The 21,424-nt window shown below is 36.9% G+C and overlaps 1 protein-coding gene across 7 annotated transcripts in view; it reads left to right on the forward strand.

The window, feature by feature from the left end:
* Positions 1 to 15,864: 15,864 nt before the first annotated feature.
* LOC131060879 (TOM1-like protein 4) overlaps positions 15,865 to 21,424 on the forward strand; it is a 75,503-nt gene continuing 69,943 nt past the window's right edge. Inside the window, exons 1-3 of one of the 7 annotated variants that reach the window (XM_057994291.2) lie at positions 16,004 to 16,220; positions 16,471 to 16,817; positions 16,970 to 17,163. In XM_057994291.2, coding sequence (XP_057850274.2) covers positions 17,063 to 17,163 — 101 coding nt within the window. In that variant the 5' untranslated portion in view covers positions 16,004 to 16,220; positions 16,471 to 16,817; positions 16,970 to 17,062. The other 6 variants (XM_057994292.2, XM_057994293.2, XM_059221319.1 and 3 more) reach the window with 6 other exon arrangements.

The following is a 21,424-nucleotide window of genomic DNA, read 5'->3' on the forward strand; positions in this document are numbered from 1 at the left end:
AAATAATTATTTACATGATGAAAATATAAAATGTGCTAACATGTGTTGTGTGCAGGATGTGATGCAGTTGTGATATCTATATGTATGTATGAAATGCTTATATGTGGTAATGCAGGTGCAACTACATGAAATGCAAATATTTTTGGTGTGTCATTATACTCAATCATGTGATAGCAAGCTACGTGGACTCGAGAAGGACGATGGAAGTCAATCAAGAAAGAGGGATGAAAGATAGAAGATATGAAAGTGAAAAAGCTTCTTGTGCGTTATCATCATTGAGCTTTATTATGGCAAGTAGGTTATGACAATCGAGGCATATGTTCGATCCAGAAAGTCATTGTACCTGTTTGCATGGAGATAAGACAATCACAAACAAGGAATGCCCCAGTTCACACTAGACTCACAGTGTCCTCATATCCTTGGACAAGTCATAGCATCACTAAGAGACAATCCACAGTCAACAAATACAAATAGGTGACGATACCCCATCCTCGCCTTTCTAGTCAAAGACATCCTAGAGATAAAATCTCTAGTCAGAGACATCCCAGAAAAGCTAAAAGACATGTCACCAAAAGATAAAGTCAAAAGAAAACCAAGACTCGACACCAACATCCATTGTAGTCCTTAAGTTTAATGTCTCTTGTCACTTGTATAAGTCTATTTGATTGTGGTCACAATGTTTACTTTCACAAAAGGATAGATAGCACTGAACCATAATGTTGTCTGAGTCTGTTGAAAGATTTGATTTGTTGAAGCCCATTGTTGCTGCTGTGTCTCATCTGAAACTGACTGAATCCATGAAACTGATACTTTATTGCGAAGATGGAACTTTATTGCGGATCTGTGATGCAAATGTTGCTTTATTGCGAATTGTGCACGGATAGACTGAAGGAAGCTGGAAGAAACTGTACTCCTTGAAACATGTGATGTTCTTAGTTCCACACCCATCACTAGACATAGGATTTGCCTTAGCCACAGATAGGAGCTAATTTATTATGGATGGAAAGGGAGGTGAAAAGGAAGGTTTATTATGAATGGCTAACCAATCTTGGGTAGATCAATAACAAGCCATGATGGGAATGGGTAAGTTTATTATGGATGAATTGGTTGTGAGTGTGTGCAAAGTGAAGTGATGAAAGAGAACCCCGAAGGAGGGAGGGGCAATGTCTCTACACATGGCGCTGGTGACCCAGTTTTCACCATGGTACTTGCCCAGGGTGCCACCGAAGTGGTTTTCACCGTTGGACGAAATTATTTCTCTTTACTTTTTTTTTATTTTTCAATGTTTTTGTGTCACAAGGCGCCTGTTTTCCAGGTTTTCACCAAGTAACGATTTTTTTTGTTTTATAATTTTTTTTGTATTTTTGAATTTTTTTGAATTTTTTTGTATTTTTTGAATTAGGATATTCCAAAGAGCTATGTGTAGAACCTACAAAGGTGCATGTTGTTGATAGGATCCTCCAAAGGTTCACCTTCTGTAGTTGAGAGCTGATATGCTCCAGATCCATATGCTGTTGTAATGATGTAAGGACCAAGCCAGTTTGGTTCGAACTTGCCCTTCTTCTCTTTGTCTTGCTGATTTTTGGGGTTTTCTCTGAGAACCAAATCACCTACCTCAAATGTGCGAGGCTTGACTTTGTGGTTGTAACTGTGACTCATTCGTTGTTGGTAAGCCTTGAGATGATTAAAAGCAGTTTGTCTCTGTTCATCTAGTAGTTCAAGCTCTTGTAAGCGAGAGACCCTATAGTCTTCATCACCGATGATGTTTTGCAAAGAGACCCGTAAAGAGGGTAGCTCGACCTCAATAGGCAAGATGGCTTCAGCGCCATAGACAAGTGAATAGGGTGTAGCTCTTGTAGGTGTGCAGACACTTGTGCGGTAGGCCCAAAGTGTCCAATTAAGTTGGATATGCCAATTACAGCCAGCATTGTCGACTGTCTTTTTTAGGATTTTAAGGATTCTCTTATTAGACACCTCAGCTTGACCATTACCTTGGGGGTAATATGGCGTGGAGAAACGATGGGAAATATGGAAGTGGTCACAGAGTTCATGAACATCTTGATTTTTGAAGGGACGCCCGTTATCAGTGATAATGGAAACAGGAATACCGTATCGGCAAATGATATAGTTGAGGATGAACGTAGCAATATGTTTTCCAGTGACTTGTGTGAGAGGCACGACTTCAATCCATTTTGTGAAAAATGCTGTGGCAGTGATAATGAATTTATGACCATTGGAAGAAGGAGGGTGAATCTTGCCTATGAGATCGAGTCCCCACTGACAAAAGGGCCAAGGAGACGCAATTAGTTGAAGTTCTTGTGTTGGTGCATGTATGAGGTCTCCATGAATTTGACATTGCTTGCATTTCTTGACAAAATGATATGAGTCTTTTTCCATATTGGGCCAATAATATCTAGTCCTGATGAGTTTCTTGGCTAAGGTAGGACCACTAGCATGTGGACCACATATCCCTTCATGCACTTCACGTAACGCAATTTGAGCTTCGTCTCTTTCTAAACATCTAAGAAGAGTGTCATCTAGACCTCGCCGGTATAGGATATCAACTAAAATGACGTATCGAGAAGATTGGTGAATGAAAGTGCAACGTTGGTTATTTGATAGATCAGGAGGTAGGGTATTGTCACGAAGGTATGTGAAAATGGAACCATATAACTAGGACTCGGGACCGACAACACATATCATCTCAGTAGGAATGATTTCATATGAAGGAACCAAAAGGTTATCCACCAAGAACTCATAGCGGGTCTCATTTGGAGGTAGATCAATTAGTGAAGCAATTGTAGCCATGGCATCTGCGGTGCGATTCTGCTCTCTTGGTATCTGCTCAAAATCTATCTTTGTGAAGTGTTGTTTCAGGTCATCCACCATTTGTTTGTAAGGCATTAATTTTTCATCTTTTGTTTGGTAATCATCAATTGCTTGACGGATTACAAGTTGAGAGTCCCCAAAAACACGAAGTTCCTGGATCTTCCACTGAACTACGATCCGTAATCCAGTTGTTAATGCCTCATATTCCGCTATATTGTTAGTGCAAGGAAATGATAAGCGGTATGATTTTGGTATAGAATCCCCTTGAGGAGTTATAAAGAGGATGCCAACTCCTACCCCATGCTGTGTGTATGAGTCGTCGAAGTACAGTTGCCATGGCTTCGCATGTGACATTGTTAAAATGGATTCATCTAGAAATTCTGAACTTAGAGGAACATCATCAATCATGGGAGCATCTGCTAATTGATCTATGATCGCTTGTCCTTTTATTGCTTTTCTGTCCACATACTCGATGTCAAATTCACTCAAGATCATTACCCATTTGGCTAGTCGCCCAGTAAGTGTTGCTTTATTGAGAAGGTATTTCAACGAATCTATCCTTGCAACCAACTTAGTCTTATGAGTGAGCATGTAATGTCGTAATTTTTGTGAAGCAAAGACTACGGCAAGACATGCATGCTCAATTGGTGTGTAGTTTAGCTCATATCCCACCAATGTGTGATTGATATAGTATACTGCTTTTTCTTTGCCCTCAGCAATTTGTTGTGCTAAGAGTGCCCCCAGTGCTATTGGAGTAGCTAATATGTATAGTAACAAAGGCTGATCTGGAACTGGTGGCATCAAAACTGGCGGATTCAGAAGATAATCTTTGAGTGTCTGGAAAGCCTGTTGACAGTTATCATCCCATTTGAATTTGATGTTTTTATGTAGCAAGTGCTGAAAAGGATTACACTTATCTGCAAGTTGTGCTATGAATCTTCGTATGGACTGGAGTCTGCCTTGTAAAGACCGAAGTTGACTGATATTTCTTGGTGGTTGCATCTCCAAGATGGCCTTGACTTTTGCTAGATCAGCTTCGATTCCTCTTTTGGATACAATGAATCCTAGGAGCTTCCCAGAGGTTACTCCAAAAACACATTTCTTGGTGTTTAATCTTACTTTATATTTTTCCAACCGATCAAAGACGACTGAAAGTATGTCCAAATGTGTATTTCTATCTATTGATTTGCCCAAGAGGTCGTCGACATAATCTTCCACGGTTACGTGCATGAGATCATGAAAGATAGTAGTCATGGCTCTTTGATATGTCGCGCCTGCATTTTTTAGCCCAAAGGTCATGACATTCCAATAGAAAGTTCCCCAAGGACAAGTGAATGATGTTTTGTGTTGATCCTCGGGCGTGATCCTTATTTGATTATAACCAGAGAATCCATCCATCAACGATAACATTTCATGACCTGTTGTGAGATCAACGATTAAGTCAATATTTGGTAATGGGAAGTCATCCTTGGGACAAGCTTTGTTGATGTCTCTGAAATCTGTACATATTCTGATGTTGTGATCTGGTTTACTGATAGGTACTAAGTTGGAGATCCATTCAAAATAATCAATTGGGTGTATGAATCCGACATCCAATAATTTATCAAGTTCTACTTTGACTAGTAATGCCACTTGTGGATGCATCTTTCTTAATTTCTGTTTCACTAGTTTTGCCCCCGGTTTAACTGTCAAATGATGCATTACCAAATCCGGATCTAATCCAGGCATATCAACGTATGACCAGGCAAAGTTGATTTGTCATTCTTTGAAGAAACTTATGAATTTTGACCTTTCTGACTCTATCAACGATTGAGCCAGGAATATGTTGTGTGGAACCTCTTCTGTACCAATGTTTGTTTTGATAGTCTCCTCTACCAACATGGATGACTTTTCCTCATATGATGCTGGGAGAATGTCGAGCCTTCCATCTTCGGGTGCCTCAAAGAGGTTTTCGCCCTCAGATACATCCTTTCTTTTTACTTTTTTGGGGTCAGACAGTGCCACAGTGTGGTTTTCGCCATAAGACCCTTGGTTTGTTCTTATTTTCATATTTTTGCGACTGGAAGGTCCGACACCCTCACCAAAATATGCCACGCTATTGAGTTCTATAGTGTATCCTTCTTTATGGTCCCTAGGGGGAAGATCATCTTGTATGCCAAGATAGTCAATAAAAGCTTCATCATTTTGGAATGTGTCAAACTGTGCAGGTCCTTCATGATCCCAATCAATGAGTTGGTGGTGAACGAGGGGAAGGCCTTTAATGTCTTCGAAGTTAGCGGGGCTAAGAGTGAAGATGCAGTTATATTCGGGTATGTCAAGGTAATTATCGAGGTCATCGATGGCACTCTCCTCATCAGTCTCGATCGCGAATGAATCCAAATTATCATCACTAGTAGCGCATTCTGGGATAGGTGTTCTCATCCTATGTGATTTCAACCTAGGACCTTGAGACAAGGACTGTGTGGAATCCTCATGGGTTGTTTCTTGACCAACTTTGAATCTTTTATAAAATTCCTCTTCTGCTGTGGGTTCATCTGGCTCTCTGAATGTCTCGATGAGCTCGTAGTCACTGGAGGATTTATCTGAACCCCATTCTCATTCGTTGGAGTCTATGGAATAGTGACCCTCTTGTTGAATTTTGGCAGCTTTGATTTGTAAGGCTTCTTCTATCCTTTGAGTGTGGACCTTGGAAGTCAAGAAACCAAGTCCCTTTGAGCGTTCCTTTTTGAATGTCAATTCTAGTTGTAAAGGTTCAATGATGCCTTCCTTTCGTAACACAAGAGGGTTTTTTCCATCATAACTGAATTTTTGTAAAATCTTGAAGCCTTTGCCATATTTCTCACATGGTAGACTGATGTGATCTTGTGTGTCATCTTCAATGTCTTTGTAAAGCATTTTGTATAAGTCTTCCTCTTCCAGTTCGCCCCATCTTTGAAAGGTAGTCGGGTCCCATTTGAGTACCATGATGGATACTTGCTTGTTAGGATGTGGTCTTCCATATTCTTTTGGGGAACTCATGACTTGTTGTAAGTACATGGTCTGATTTAAAGTGTATTCCCCCATGCCCTTGTCCTGAAACTTGCCTTTAAGCTCACCTTGTTTTGATGTCAAAGGTTTTAATGACTTAGGATCAATGTATGCTGAAGAAGGAACAACTTCACGATTACTGGGAATGATGGTCTAAGTTTTTGATCTCAGGTTATTGCAGTATATGAACGGATTAGGATCACCCTTAACTGTTACTTCTACTCCATTGTGAGGAAACTTAATGCATTGGTATATGTAGATGGGACTGCCCTCATTTCATGAATCCAAGGACATCCTAGCAATATGTTATAAGTGAGATCTAGATCTAGGACTTGACAAACCACATCCTTCGTAACTAGCCCAACTCTGAGAGGTAAGGTGACTGTGCCCTTGGATGAACGCTCTTCATCATCATATGCCTTGATGGTGATTTGATTTGTAGAATTCACAGCTTTATCAGAATATCCCAATTGTTTAATTGTGCTCAATGTACAAATGTTTAGACCAGCTCCTCCATCTATCAGGACACATTTTATTCGATGTTTGTGTATGAAGGCTTCAATGTGTAGTGGTGCATTATGTGGCTAACTTACAGAGGCGTCATCGGCTTCTATGAATGTAAGGGAGTGTGGAATGGAAAGGTGTCCCACCATGGCTTGAAACTGGTCCACGTTCAGATCAGTAGGAACGGCAGTGTCTCTCAAGATTTTGTCAAGAATAGCTTTATGTGCGAGGGATATGCGTAATAGCTCAAGGATGGAGATGAGCGCGAGTGTCTGCACTAACTGTTCTAAAAGGTCATACTCAGGTTTGGTTGATGAGGAAGCGGTGTTTTTGGTTGGAGCATCCCGCAAAGTGAATTTACCTCGACGGGTTGTAACATGACATTCAGAGGTAGGTTCGGAAGAAGATCCAACACCTTTTAGGACAATCTTGGGTCTCCGGGTAGAATTCTCAGGGGTTTTGTCCTTGATGATAATGGTAGAGACATAATTGTCCATCAAGATGTGATTGATAGTTGAATCATAGTTATAGGTTTCTCTGGTATAGTTGGTTTGGTCATCTGTGGCTTTAGCTTTTCCCTTGTCATGCTTTGGGAATGGTTCCTTAAACATCTCATGTTCTTGATTGGATGAGTGTCCCTCAATCTCAATGTCACCTCTATCAATGAGATCTTGTATGATGTTCTTCAGTCGATGACAATTTCCTATCTTATGACCCTTGCTCTTATGAAATTCACAATACTCATCATCATTTCACCAATTTGGTTTAACCTTTGGTTCATATGGAGGAAAATCTGGAACTGTGATTACCTTGTTTGCCACTAGCTTCTTAAATACTAACTCAAGTGGTTCTCCCAATCGAGTGTACTTCCTCCGTGATCTGGAAGTTGTTTGAGTATTCACTTGATTGTTTGTAGAACTTGATCCAGAAAAAATGAATTTGGGTCGCACTGTGTTGGCATCAACAACACCATCATTGACTGTGTTCTTGTTTCTATTCCAAAATCTCGGCTTGTCTTTTCCCTTAAAGTCATCTTTGTTTTCCTTGAATATCTTTATGACTCCTTGTTCAATTAGGACCTTCCCTATTACTAAGCCTTTTTCAATGACGTCCTTGAAGGTAGACAAACAAGCTTTCCTTAAGTCATAGCCAATGTCTTTGTTAACATTTTGTGTGAACATCTCTACCATTTGTTTTTGTGGAATTTCACAAGAGCATTTGCTGGCTAGATTTCTCCATCTTTGTAAAAATGATGAAAAAGATTCTCCATCCCTTTGCTTGGTGTTGCACAAAGTAGTGACTGATATGTCTGTCTCTATGTTGTAGGAGAAATGTTGAATAAATGCCTCTTCTAGATCACCCCATGACTTAATACCAGGTGGGAGTTGGGAGAACCATTCCATAGCTTGATCACCTAAGCTTTGTGGGAATAATCTCATCAAATATGTCTCTTCTGCTGCTACCTCAATGCAAGTTGTGAAAAACTGTCTTATGTGTGCCTTAGGATCCCCTTTTCCTCTATACTTATCAAATTTAGGCATCACAAAGTGTGTGGGAAAAGGAGGCATTGGAATGCTCTTGTCAAATGGATAAGGACATATGTCTCTCATTGTGTATGTTGGTTTTGGTGTATTTATGTCCTCCATTTTCTTTTGCAAGTCCCTGATTTGTTGCTCCAAATTTCTTTTAGGTGGAGATCGACTTCTTGGACCATACCCTATGCTTGAGGCACCAATTGGAGGAGGAGCATGTTGCATATATGGATGATATTGATCATACACATGTTCATATGGAGGAGGTCTATAGTGATGTTGCGTATATGGACCACTTGGTATAGATTCATGTTGAGGAACGCCATATCTATTTTGTCCATGTATACCATACTCTACAGGCATGTCATGTTCTAATGTGTTGCCCCCAAATTTGACACGGGGTTTTCTTTTGTCCAAATTTTGAGCATGCTTTTGAATATCCAATTGCTTTGGTGGTTGATCCTTAGCGTGGGTATGTGATTGAGCATATCTTTCTGCATAAGACTTCCATAATGGTCTGCGAAGGTGAGTATCATATGCTTGACCATGTGTATGTGGAACCTCTGGTTTTTGAAGCAAAGATGATGGTGATTCAGGTACCATATATGGTCCTCTATTTCCTCCACTATTAGGCCTCCTTTGATCCATGTTGGAGTGAGTTTGTTGCAAAGGTCAATTTTCCATTATTTGAGACATGTCAAAATCATGAGGTATTTTGGCTCCACTTTGTGCCATCATTTGTAAGAAGTATTGTCTATCCCTCCTCATTATTTCCTCAACCAATTGATTGAAATGGGGATTCATAATGGATTCTTCGACATCTGCTGAATGTACTGAAAAGTTGTCCATATGGTCATTGTGTGTATCATTGTTGTTTGTAGTGTCCATGTTCTCAACATTTGGAATGTTTCTATAGGCATCCATGTCAGGTAATGTGTTATGATCAGTATTGAAAAAGACATCATTGTCATACTCATAGACACTCATGTTTGCGGACTCTTGAGCCTCTTTAGTTTCTCTCCTAGATTTTTGAAGACGGGTTTCAACCATGAACTAGGTATTGACCAAGATGTGTTAGACTAAATGAAAATGGAAAGAGTATGGAAGACCAAGAGTTGGATGGAATGTAAATGAATCTGAGGTGTACTTGCAATGTCCAAAGTTTAAGACCAAGTATGTATGTAGTAGAGTAGGTGTGACTTCCAAAGAGAGGATAGTTTCTCTTGATGAGGTAAGTTAACCTTGACTCTAAGTAAGACCAAATGAGACCCAAAGGTGATAGACCTTGATGAGGGACCACTTAGCAAAGTGTTGTTGTATTTAGTGTGTTGACAATGTATGATGAGGACAAGCAAGTGACCTTTTGACTCAAGTTTAGACAAATGTGAATGTAATGTAAGATGTAAAGCAATGATGGACTATGTGAGACCCAAAGACAGGTTGAATACTAAATGAAACCTGGAGAAACAACCTAGGAAGCTCAAGAATTCCGAAATTGACTGTGTTTGTTTGCTGGACTGTAACAGTTTTTTTTTTTCAATTCTGATCACAGACGTGCCTATATACTACACAGACCTAATTTCCTAACACAAACATGATTCTGTTTAACACAGACGCGCTTCTGAGATTTTTATAAAGTGCACTATTGATTCTAGAAACACAGACGTGTTTCTACCCTTCATAGATGTGGTTATACAACACAAACGCGCTTCTGCAAAATTTGTGCAATTTTGTCCAATCTGTGAAGTCGTTTTTGTTGTGACCAAATCTGACTGTTTGACTATTTTTTGTGACAAGAGGACACAGTGTTGATGAAGAACCTATGTTTGTAAGTGTCTAGACTCCAAAATGACTCCAATAAAAAGTGTGTTGTTTGATGTAAAATGTTTTGCATATACTTGAAGACACAATGTTTTGTTGTTTGGTCTTGAATGTTTTGAATGTTTAAAATAAGTCAAGCACAATTCTTATGGCTGGCCAAGACAATAGTTGTTGATCCCACATGGGGTTTTACCCCCGAGGCTATGCTATTTAGAGCGGATACTTAGATGCTTGACCTCACTGGCTCCACCCTCGGCACTCACTTCTCGGGTCAGCCAAGCATCAGTCCCCACAAAAACTCCCCGTGGTGAGCTTTGTATCTCTACTAAGAACCGTATGTGTGTGGGCAGCTACCAGATGTCCAACCTCCTGCCCCAACAACTAGAAGGATTTGGGCTTCTAAAACAAAAAGGTGCTAGTAAGGGCATCCGCTCGTGTGGCCCTACATGCGGCACTTTCAGCTCTGTAAATACAGAAGGTTCCCAGTCGGTAGGGGTTACGCCCTACAACTGATCAAATAAATTTGATCAAATAGGTTTATGGGGAGACATAGTGTCGATATGAACTAATCAGCACATGTTATCCATAGTTTTCACCATGAATATAGTTGTTTATAGTGGTTCGGAAGAGGTGGGTTTTCCTCGCTACCACTTGGGTCATTCTGTTCTCACTAGTAGTCCTAATGACCACACGGGAAGACAGGCCCTCTAAAGATTAAACAAAAAGAGCCTATTGCTCAAGACACAAAAAACAATGATTCAATTTTAGTGCACCAATTGAAGTGTTTGCTAGTCTATGAAAACAAGGCACACAATAAAAATCCAAAAACCCTTGCCAAGGACCTGCAACAAAGAGTTGTTAGTAGTTTGGATTGTTTCAAATAATCACCCCTTCCTGCAAGCACACAAGTTAGGTAAATTTTAAATCCAAAAGATTTTGTGAAAATAGGGGCCTTCAACAAAAACAATTTTGCTTTCAAGACAAGCTGCACCAATTTCGTTAGCTAGATCTGAAAATGTTAGCTCAAAATAAACCAGATCTGAAACCTTAAATGCAAAACTCAAAACCAAATCAATAAACCCAAAAAAAAATAAAAATAAATACATTTTGAAATTGATGCGCACAGACGCGGTTACCTACGACCTAGACGCAACTTCGTGACGCAGGCGCGGTTTTGTGAGACACAGACGTGGCTCCAGAACCTAGACACGACTTCTGGACACAGACGCGTCTAAAAACACCACAGACACGACTTAGGAACACAAACACGGTTTCCAAAATCTACAAAATAAAATGTTGTCAATAATATAGACGCGATTCCAGATGTCGCAGACGCGCCAGAAAATAAAAAATGCGATTCGAAAGTATGCAGATGCGAAAATATCAAAATGCTGTCGAAAATGTCATATCTGCAACTTCAAAACACAAAATCTGCAACAAGGATGTTAAATGCAAAAAGTGACAAGAGTCCCACCGGACGTGCCAAAATGTATATGGTGAAAATGGATAACAATAATAACGATATTGAAAGGCTAAATGAATTCAACCACAAAACCCTAGTCTAACAACAACAAAGATCCACCATAACATATCAAGATTACCTAAGACAATGCAAATCAAAATCACAAAGATTATACGATCACATGTCCAATAGGGTTTGGATCTCCATTCTTCCTATCTCCATTGATCTTGCTTGATATATTTGCTCTCAGATTTTATGTGCACAAGAGCTCAACAAAGAACGGAATGTGGTTGCAAGTAGGATCGTATTGTAGTCAAGTCCTTAAGATGAATGCTTAGGGTTTGATAACGAAGGAAGTATCTCCTTATATAGAAGACACAGTATGAAATGGAGGGATAAGATTGAGAGGTGTAAAAGGAGGTCGGCTATGATTAGAGGGTAGGTAAAAGAAATAATAAAATAATGAAAGGGGTAGGTAGTGTATGAATTAAGAGATGAATGACATGTGTCATGGGTGGAAAAGGTTAATGAATTAATTAAATAAATAAAGATTTATTTAATTAATAGAAGAAGTGGGATAATTAAATAAATAAGATATTTATTTAATTTAGGAAAAGGATAATTTAAATAAATAAATGTATTTATTTAAATGAGAAATAAGGCTAGAAGAGAATAAAATGAATTAATTAAATAAATGAAGATTTATTTATTTAATAGAAGAATTAAGCTTAGATAATATTTATTTAATTAGACATGACAATTTTGGGTGTCTACACATATGAAAATTAGGTCATTTCCTAGTTTACATAACTAAACTTGTGAAACCCTAAATTTCCATCCATTACATGCCTTAAATGAGATTACTTCAGAACTTGGAGCTTGGTAAGTTAAAAAATTAGAAAAAATGAAAAAGGGTGATGCAAAAGCTTAGCATGCACCTAAAGTTTTGGAATAGGTTAACAAATAGATAATTATTAGAATACATCGAGGCAATGTAATCTCATAACAAAGGTAATAATGATTTTGGAGTAATGAGTGATGAATGGCCAATGTATAACACAAGATTAATTCTAGATCCTAGATAAAATGAGCTAGTTTAATGTCCTTTTATAATTTGATTTAAACAAGTAATTTACATATTTTGACATGGTAAATTACACATAATAACTAATTAAAAATGAATAAATAAGGGACCCTTTAATTAAATTAAAATATGAAACATCAAGAATCATTTCCATAAATTTAATAATTAAATTGTATTAAATATTGGAGTTGATGATTGAACCCCCAAAACACCCTAAAGATAAGTAGCAATCAAAACACTCTATCATAAAAGGGAGAAGCAACTAATTAACTCCAAAGCTTGAGATTTCATTTGATGCAGCTAGATAATGATTGATTATTACAATATACAATGAGAAAAACTTGTTATTAAGGCAAAAATGAAACCCTTTATATGATTAATGTAGATAATGAAATATATATTAATCCTATGAATTGAGACACAAGCATGTGACCTAAGTAAGATTAAGTATGCTAGTGTGAATTATAGGACATAATAAGAACTAACTAGGGCACGTCTTTCTCATATCACCTCACTCAAGTGTAAGTTAGAGAGTATAATAAAAATGTAGATGCTTTAATGATGAATCATGGATGGGTCTTGGCTATAAGGCTTGATGAGGTACCCATGTACAAATAAATAAATATATCATAACTAGAGAAAAGGAGAAAATATCATGGAAAAAAATCATCACCAAATGATAAAAAATGTAAACAAACATGTATTAATGAAATAAGGAAAGGAGAACTCAACATGACTCCCAAGGGCTACTTCTATCATAAGAGTACAATAGATATCTCCCCACAAGAGAGAAAGAGAGAGGCTATGTGTCCTTGCCACAATGTACGATTTCCTATAGTGATGGTGGATGCTTGACAAAGGATGATGGTGAAGATTAAATAATGTTGTCTAACATTTCTCCACTTGGGAATAAATAAAACTAAGTATATATGTAGAATGCTTAATTATCTTTTTGAACTTCGTTTAAGTATTGTTATGTCTACATGAAATGATGTCATAACCAAATTAGGTACAAGCCCAATAAATACAAAAGGTGATAAACCAAGATCATGTACAAATGAATGAAGGACAAGATCCAAAGACGAAGATTGTTTGACAAAAACTATGATGTCTTTCATTAAAAAGGAGATGCATGTTGTCAAGCATGTTTATCAAATCATTCCATATGGGATGTGTCCACACAAGATATATAAAATATGAATACCCATAAATGAAATTTTCAATGTCAAAAAATAAGAATCCACAACCTTAGGATACTAAATTGAAGATAAAGAAGATAATGCCTTTAAATCTAGATTACAAGTCATATAAGCCAAATATATTATGAAGATCTCAATAAGAGAAGGAGCATAAGGTGAATCCTCAATGTCATTACAATTATGACGACTTGTTAGATGGTTAAGCTACTCTCTTAGATCATCATCATATGCTAGGTTATCACAATCATTAAGGAGAACAAAATATCCATAATAGGATTGTTTGGGAATGGAGAGACACATGGGTCTTTAAATATCTCTCAAATTGTGTTCCAAAGAGTGCATGTGTACTTGATATGTAAGATATAACATCTCAAAATCAACATTGCTACTAATTAATCCAAGGACACGATCATTCTTGATATCCCATTATTGCTTCTAATTAGCCATGCCTAGTTCATGGATACATCCATGGAGATGTGAAAAGAGATGAAGCCACTTGAGATACTTCAGGATGCTATGATGAATTGTCAATTCCATGATTTTATAATAATACACTCCTCATATATGATTATTGATGAAAACATTTGAAATTGAAACTCTTATAGCATAAAAATGGTCATTTTTTAAAATATCACAAGTAGAAAACAAAACAAAACAAAAAATTTAGAATAAAATAGTAGGTATCTAGGACAAAATTTGAAATTTTATTGGACGGTTATGTAGTGTTTGAAACTATCTTTTCAATGATTATTCATTTTAAAAAAATGATAGTGCACAACAAGGTTTTGCAAAAAAAACCCTTGTGACAAATATGTTGAGGGCTTGTGGTTGCTAGTTGATGGTGTTGTTGACTGCGCGATTATTGGGTAGCATAATAGTTGATGCATACCTAGAGTGGTGATTTAGTTGAGGACCATTCGTAGGTTGTGATATTTCTTGGAGGTGTAAGCCCCTTTGACATTGGCAAAGACCAAGAGTTGGTAGCGATATGACCATAGTTTAAGGAAAAAAATACCTACTAATTTGCACTATTAGAAACTTGAAGAACCTGTTGGTGAATTTTGACCACTTAGTAAAAATTAAATTGATGATAAATATTAACCCTTATTGATGCCAACTTAGATCTATTGAAACGTGATGGATTTGACCATTGCAGGTCGTACATGGTGCAAAAATGATACCTATTTGCACAAACACTAGGATAATACCACACCATAAGTCAAATATAATGGCAACGATGTAAGATGATTGTATGCCCAATACAGATGGTTGCATGAATTTGTGTCATTAGTTTTTAACCCATACAAAATTACTTCAATTTTCTTTTTTTTACCTTCAATTTTACCATTTGGACAAACGACTTTAGGTTTTTGATGTCTTTTGGATGCAATGATGATGTTCATATGACATCATGACACACTATTTGAAACTTTAAAGCTAAAACTATACAAAAAATAAATATAAATTACAATGTAGAGATATGATATTATGTTGGAGTTGATGATTGAACCCCCACAAGAATCTAAAGATTACTTGCAACTAAAATAACCTATCATAGAAGAGAGTAACAATCGATTTGTTATGAAACTTGAGATTTTATTTAATGTAAAAAGATAACAATTGATTATTACAATATATAATGAGAAATCCTTGTTATAAAGACAATAATGAAACCTTAGATAAGATTAAACGAGATTATTACATGTATTTAATTGTATGATATGTGATAACAAAAATCATGACCTAAATAAACTTCAGTATGTTAGTGTAAATAGAACCTAATAAGAACCAATTAAAAAATATTCTCTTCCAACTAACATCAAATTCACAAATATAAATTTAAACCTAAATAAAAACAACTAACTAATATGAAATATGATAAAACGTTCATTGATAAATTTAATTTATAATATTCAAATAAATTTTTGAATAAAATAATATCAAAATAATCAAAAACAATACATCAAAATTAAATATATAAAACACAAAAAATAATATATATATATATATTTTTCACCATTAAATTTACTTTAAAACAACTTTAAAATTCTTTTTGTTGAGAGTTCCTTATCCTTGATAGCTTTAGTGGGTGCTATACTCATACCTAATACCTTTGCTGGGCATTGTTATGTTTCTTTGGTATAAGGCTTTTTCCTAAAGCACATTAGAAAGAGAAGAATTATCTGAATTTCTTTCCATAAAGCATATTAGATAGAGATTCCCTTTTGCCATCTAATCCTCAACTAAGTTCAGTTGATACCCATTATTCACAGCTGTATAATTTTATTTTGACATACCTGCACAAGTCATTGTATAAATAAATCACAAAGCCAAGTGTCAGGGATGGGGGTCATTCATCAGTATCAGCTATTAGCAGTAAATTTTAGTTGCAAGTCACCGTCACCCACTCCCTTGTATTTTCTCTGTTGTTTCGACGATGGTCATAAATGTAATCACCAACTTTTTCAAATCATTTATTTCTTGGCAATTCCGGAATAAAGCAAAAAGAGAGAATTCAATGGACTCCTCAAGACAAGGTCGAAGTTTCTATAAAATTCATCATCACATCATGCTTAAATCAGATAATTTATCATATAATTCCCAAGTTAGAATCAAAAGCAAAAGGTACTCTGGTAAAGCTGAAAAGAGTACTTCGAGTGACTTTTTTTACTCCTTCGAGAACAAGTTAAGAGCATTTTAGTTCAGAGTAGGGAATCAACTTCAAATTCAGATCCAGACTAGTATTAGGACACCGTCCTCTGGTAACTAACTAGCGTTGATTTCAAAATTTGTTACCCACATGTGTCTATGATTCATTAATTGAAAAAAGTTGATACCCACATGCGCTTTTGATTAAACTAATTGAAAATCTTCGACACCCACAAATTGATCTGCAGTTGGTAAAACATGCCTTTCTTTTGTTTTAGATCTGTAGCTGCTAAGATTGTCTGATGTGTTGAACACAAATTCACTGATAGAGTTGAGCATAATTATGTTGCGTTTAAATTTCAGCTGGTATATTTCTTTTCAGTTCGTGTTTGGAGATTATCAATGCGGGTTTGCTGTTTCTACTACTAATTCAGAGTACTGAAATCGAAGTGCAAGTCTGTTTCAGTAACAGTACAGGACATAATTCTCAGAACCTTGGTTGTAGTGTATTAAATATCAGCTTACTTATCAGGAATCTTGAAGTGAATTTAATTCTTAGATGAATAGTGGGAAATTGAAACCTGTGCATAGTATTGCACGATATACTATATTTCCCTTTCATTATAGCTGTAGCGTATGACTAGTTTGCACTGCTTCTGCTGGGATTTGCCTGAACATAAGCTGCTGCAGGAGAATTTCTAATGCCAACTGTACTAACTTTTCTTGATCTCTCTGTTTCTTAATAGTTGACATTTTTTACTCCTCTTTAAGCCGTGTAGGTCTCTGTGATTCATATGGATTTGATTTCTGTCTTTTTTAATAGAGTGGGTTAATAATTCTTTATTTGTTTGAGGTTTTGCAGTGGGGGGTGATATATCTTTTTGAAGCAGGATCGTATCTAGTCAATCTTTTGGTATTGATCGGACAAACAGCTTTGGGGCAATAAAGAAGACAGATGGCAAGCGATTTAGTTGAGGGAGCAACGAGTGATGTGTTATATGGTCCAGACTGGGGACTCAATATTGAGCTCTGCGACATTGTTAATGATGATCCCAGGTAGGATGCCAGTATATATACCTTTTCTCTCTTCAGTTCCCATTTTCATTCCTGCTTTTCTTTTTAAGTCCCATTGACCTACTTTGGTAGTACTTGTACATTAATACAGTTACCTTGTTTCGTTCTTGTTAAGAATATCGTAATTTAAGATTGCAAAAGTTCCTTGGAACACAGAACAGTGCCATGTATGTAACAATATTAAATGTTTATCTCACTAAAATTACCTAGAAATGAAGATATCGGAGCACCGCTTTTATTTGTACTGATAACCCATGCAAATCGGATTTATTTTTTCTTTGTTTTCAGTAAAGGCTTTATTTGAACGTATTCTCTGAATCCAGAGTCAAATGTTAAAATCCGCCAAGTATAAGAATGAAAGCAGAATCTAAACATCACAAAGCATTTAGATATGTTTATAAGCATAATGCCAAGGATAAAAACGAAAATGCCTCAAAAATAATTTATTGAGCTCGTGCAAAGCCCAATCCAAATTAAATGGATGAAAAAAAAAAAAAGATCATGGAGCATGATCTGAAACATTCATTGAAAAAAATCAATCACACAGTCAAATCCAGAAGTCACCAAGCCAATCTAAATTGTCCTCTGAAATGAACAATTGCACTCGCTGTGAGAAATGTTTGATTGTTGTACTTAGTTTGCTCACTAACAGTCAAAACATTAAACACCCTAAAGGGAAAGGTGTAGCTAGAATCATCAATGAGAGCCACACATCAATAGAACTAACTATGCATTGGTTTTATGAACATTTTTATAGTCAGTCAACGACAGCCTCAGAATGCAATTTAATTGAGTTTGAATCGTCATACTAAAGATGTGGATGGCGGTCCAATTTTCTGAGTGGCTAATACTCCCAAGGCTGCTTTTCCTTACTGGTACACTCTCTGTAGCTTGAGTGCCATAAATTAATTAGTGGGCCTACCCAATTTATGCCAGATTTCTTCTGAGAGGACATTCACAATTGAACTCCATTGATGATCACTATTTAGGGTCTTCCCCAAGATCTCTATATGGATAACTGCAAGATTCTCTCTCTTGATCACCTTTCTTGATGATTAGGATTATGGGGCCTGGCAATTTCTTGCCTGTCATTAGCATCTTCTAAATTAGCATGGTCAGGATCATGGTGCATATAATATCTTAATGGTTATGGATTCTCTGAAGCAGGTTGGTCCTCCCCAGTGGCACCAGAGTCTGCAGCACCTGCTTCATTGTCTATCTGTTTGACAAATAACAAGAGTTTGAAACTGAGATGGCCCATCAACATCAGTATCTATTGAGGTTTCATGAATTTTCCTTTGTCTATTGGCATTTGAGGCTCAAAACGAGCCTCTGCTTCTCTATCACTAAACTGGGATAGTGATTGTTTCCTCACATTTACAAGGGGTCATTGTAATACTTTTTTGAATTCAACCAGGTTAAAAATTCAGTCCAGATTTCTTGGGATAATCCTTGTTGTTGGTGTTGCATTGTCTAAAGTTCTAAACCATGAGTGCATCAAATTGCTATTGTTACCCTTTTGTTTGTTCAGCCAGTTGCTACCTTGATTGTTTGGTTGTTGATTATTATGGCTCCCTTGTTTGGGGTTATTGTATCTTTTAATCATGGCTCCTTTTGAATGCTTTTGTTTTTTCCCTATGCTAGGACTTGTGAGCCTTTACTCTTCATAGTGAATTGGAAGTCCTCTGCTGAATGGACCTTCTCTTGGAAGATTTCACAGAAGACATGCTGGTGGCAACTAACACTTGTGTTCTCTTCTTCTTTATAGGCTGTACATCAACCCTCTTTGATAGCCGCCTTCATTTCATTTTGCCCAAATCTGTCCTACCATCTCTATTGATCACTAAGTATAGCAGGTCATACTTTTGCTCTCTGCAGCAATTCTTTCGTCGAAAGATAGTAGTGGGTCTAGAGTCTGAGCAAGTAGGCCATCATGATTTGTCTACACTAGGTTGTCCTAAACAGTTTTGGGTGTTACCTAGGTTTTATAGGCTTCCTTGTTTATACGTTTTAAAAGTGCAATAATCTCGAGTAAATTGAAAGTTTCAGTGAATAAACCCTTTCTTTCTTGGTTGCCTGGGGTACCTTGATTTCAAGAAGGTGAAAGAATAATTTTGAAACCCTACGTCAAATTAAATGTGGATGAATGTGGGGGATAAGTTAATCTAGGAGTACCTTTCTTTCTTTGCACTACTCTATGTAAAATCAGATTATAAACTGAAATATATTACATATAACATCAATTTATCAAACATTAGTTTTGCATTTAAATAGATTAAATGTATGAACTGGGATATGTAAACGTGTAAAGGAAAGAGATTAGAGGGGAGAAGATTCTTCCTTGGATTGCTTGAATGTTGAATTTGACTTGACAGGAGGGCTGATGAAGGCTGGAAGAATCATCTCGAGAAACTTGGAGCCTTTGTGATCCGTACAGGACAAATTACTAGGACTTGGGCGCTAGTGTAGACAGAAATGCAGTTTAGCATTTGTATAGACACTAGGGTTCGAGTTGTGTGCTAATGCAGATTGTAACATTGGGGTTGGGTGCCAGTGACCCCTATAAAATTTCTTGCAGGACAAATTTTACTCCTATGTGTGCTATAGTAGACACTAATTCTACAGTTGGGTGCTAGGGTTTGACAAAGCGCATTGGGGTGCTAAATGAGAAAAAAATGTAGTGTAGTACCAAAGTCTTTTGTCTGCCATGGCTTTGAAACTTTTGGTGACTAATTTCTTACCTCTGCAGGTTCCAAATCAATCCACACTTTGTGTACAATTGCTTTGGATCTTCAGATCTTCACCATCTAAGCCAGGGGACAAGGAAAACAGCTTAGGCTTTTTGAGAGACTGCCTCAGTCAGTTCCCTACTCAGTATGCTTCAACTGTCAACAAAGCCTTGAAAATATTAGATGTGTTTGATCCTATGTGGAGTGTGCAAGGTGTTGAAAACTACCATTAAATCCTACGAGGATGTTTATTGCTTGGGTAGTGTATGCTTGTGCAATGGAGGACAATGTAGGAAATGGAATGCCATTTATATTCTTGCGAGAAGGATTCAAGATAAGTTAGGCCTGCGATAAAGGTTCTGGGGAAGGGATTTCAAGACAACATGGGGGATTGGGTGAGAGGAATTTGGAAGGAGGAAGGTCCTAGAGGATGTAGGAGCAAGGTTGTGTAATGTCCCCTATTGGGATATTCCTTTATATTTCCCTAGAATCACCAAATGAGATATGAAGTATATTAAAGAAATTTAACTTGCCAATTTTGAGTCTTGATTTAAGGCCAAATACTTGGAGATATATAAGCTTGCTGACTATTTGTATTAGTTCTGAAACTACTTATAGCCAAATCTGTTCTTATTTGGCTCATTGTCTGATTCCAGATCAGAAATTCTTGATCTGCATATTCTCCCCTTTCAAATCGGCTCAATTATATATATATTCATATGCCTGCTATAAAACTGTCTTTATATGTCTGCTGTAATAATATATTTATATGTCTACCATGATAATGCATTTATAAGTCTGCTGGAATAGGACATTTATATGTCTGCTGTAATAGGCCTGCTCTACTTTTTAAGATATTCTTTCTGGCTGTCTTTCTAATCCAGTTCGATCTTTTTTTGCTTGATTCCTCTCTGCCTTTTCCAAGTGAGGTTTCTTTTCTTTTATAACCCTCAAAGTGGGAGGGTCACATCCCTTAACAATGAAGAGATTCTACTCTTCTTATGCACCTGCTACATGGTGCCTTATCATTAATACCCACTGCCCTAAATAAGAAAGTGTCGACCAAGGTAGGGTAAGTCCTAGTTGGCTCCCTTTGTGAGACCACCATCGTTAATCAGGTCGGCCTTCTTTGACAATGTTTATTACCCTATATTGGGCCGGCCCTGTGTATAAATGGCTATTTACCCTAGTTGGCCCTTGATTTTTTTTTTTTGGTTGATAATAATGAGTTTAGTATTAATAATAAAAAGGCAAAATTACATCATCCATGTCCACGCTATCAAAATATACTAAAACCTTCCATGCCTAGAAACAACCATAAACCCCAATACATACTGTCAAACTACCCACCCTTAATGAAATCCAAGCCACCTACTACTACTATGCCAAAAATCGGCTTGGCCAAACTTTTAAGCCATATACATCGACACAATATCATACCAAGCTACTACATAGTATGTATGAGAAATTTTAAAACAAAAAAAAAACACTAAAGCTTGGAAACCCTATTTCCT

Source organism: Cryptomeria japonica, chromosome 5 (assembly GCF_030272615.1).
Source record: "Cryptomeria japonica chromosome 5, Sugi_1.0, whole genome shotgun sequence".
Lineage (NCBI taxonomy): Eukaryota > Viridiplantae > Streptophyta > Pinopsida > Cupressales > Cupressaceae > Cryptomeria > Cryptomeria japonica.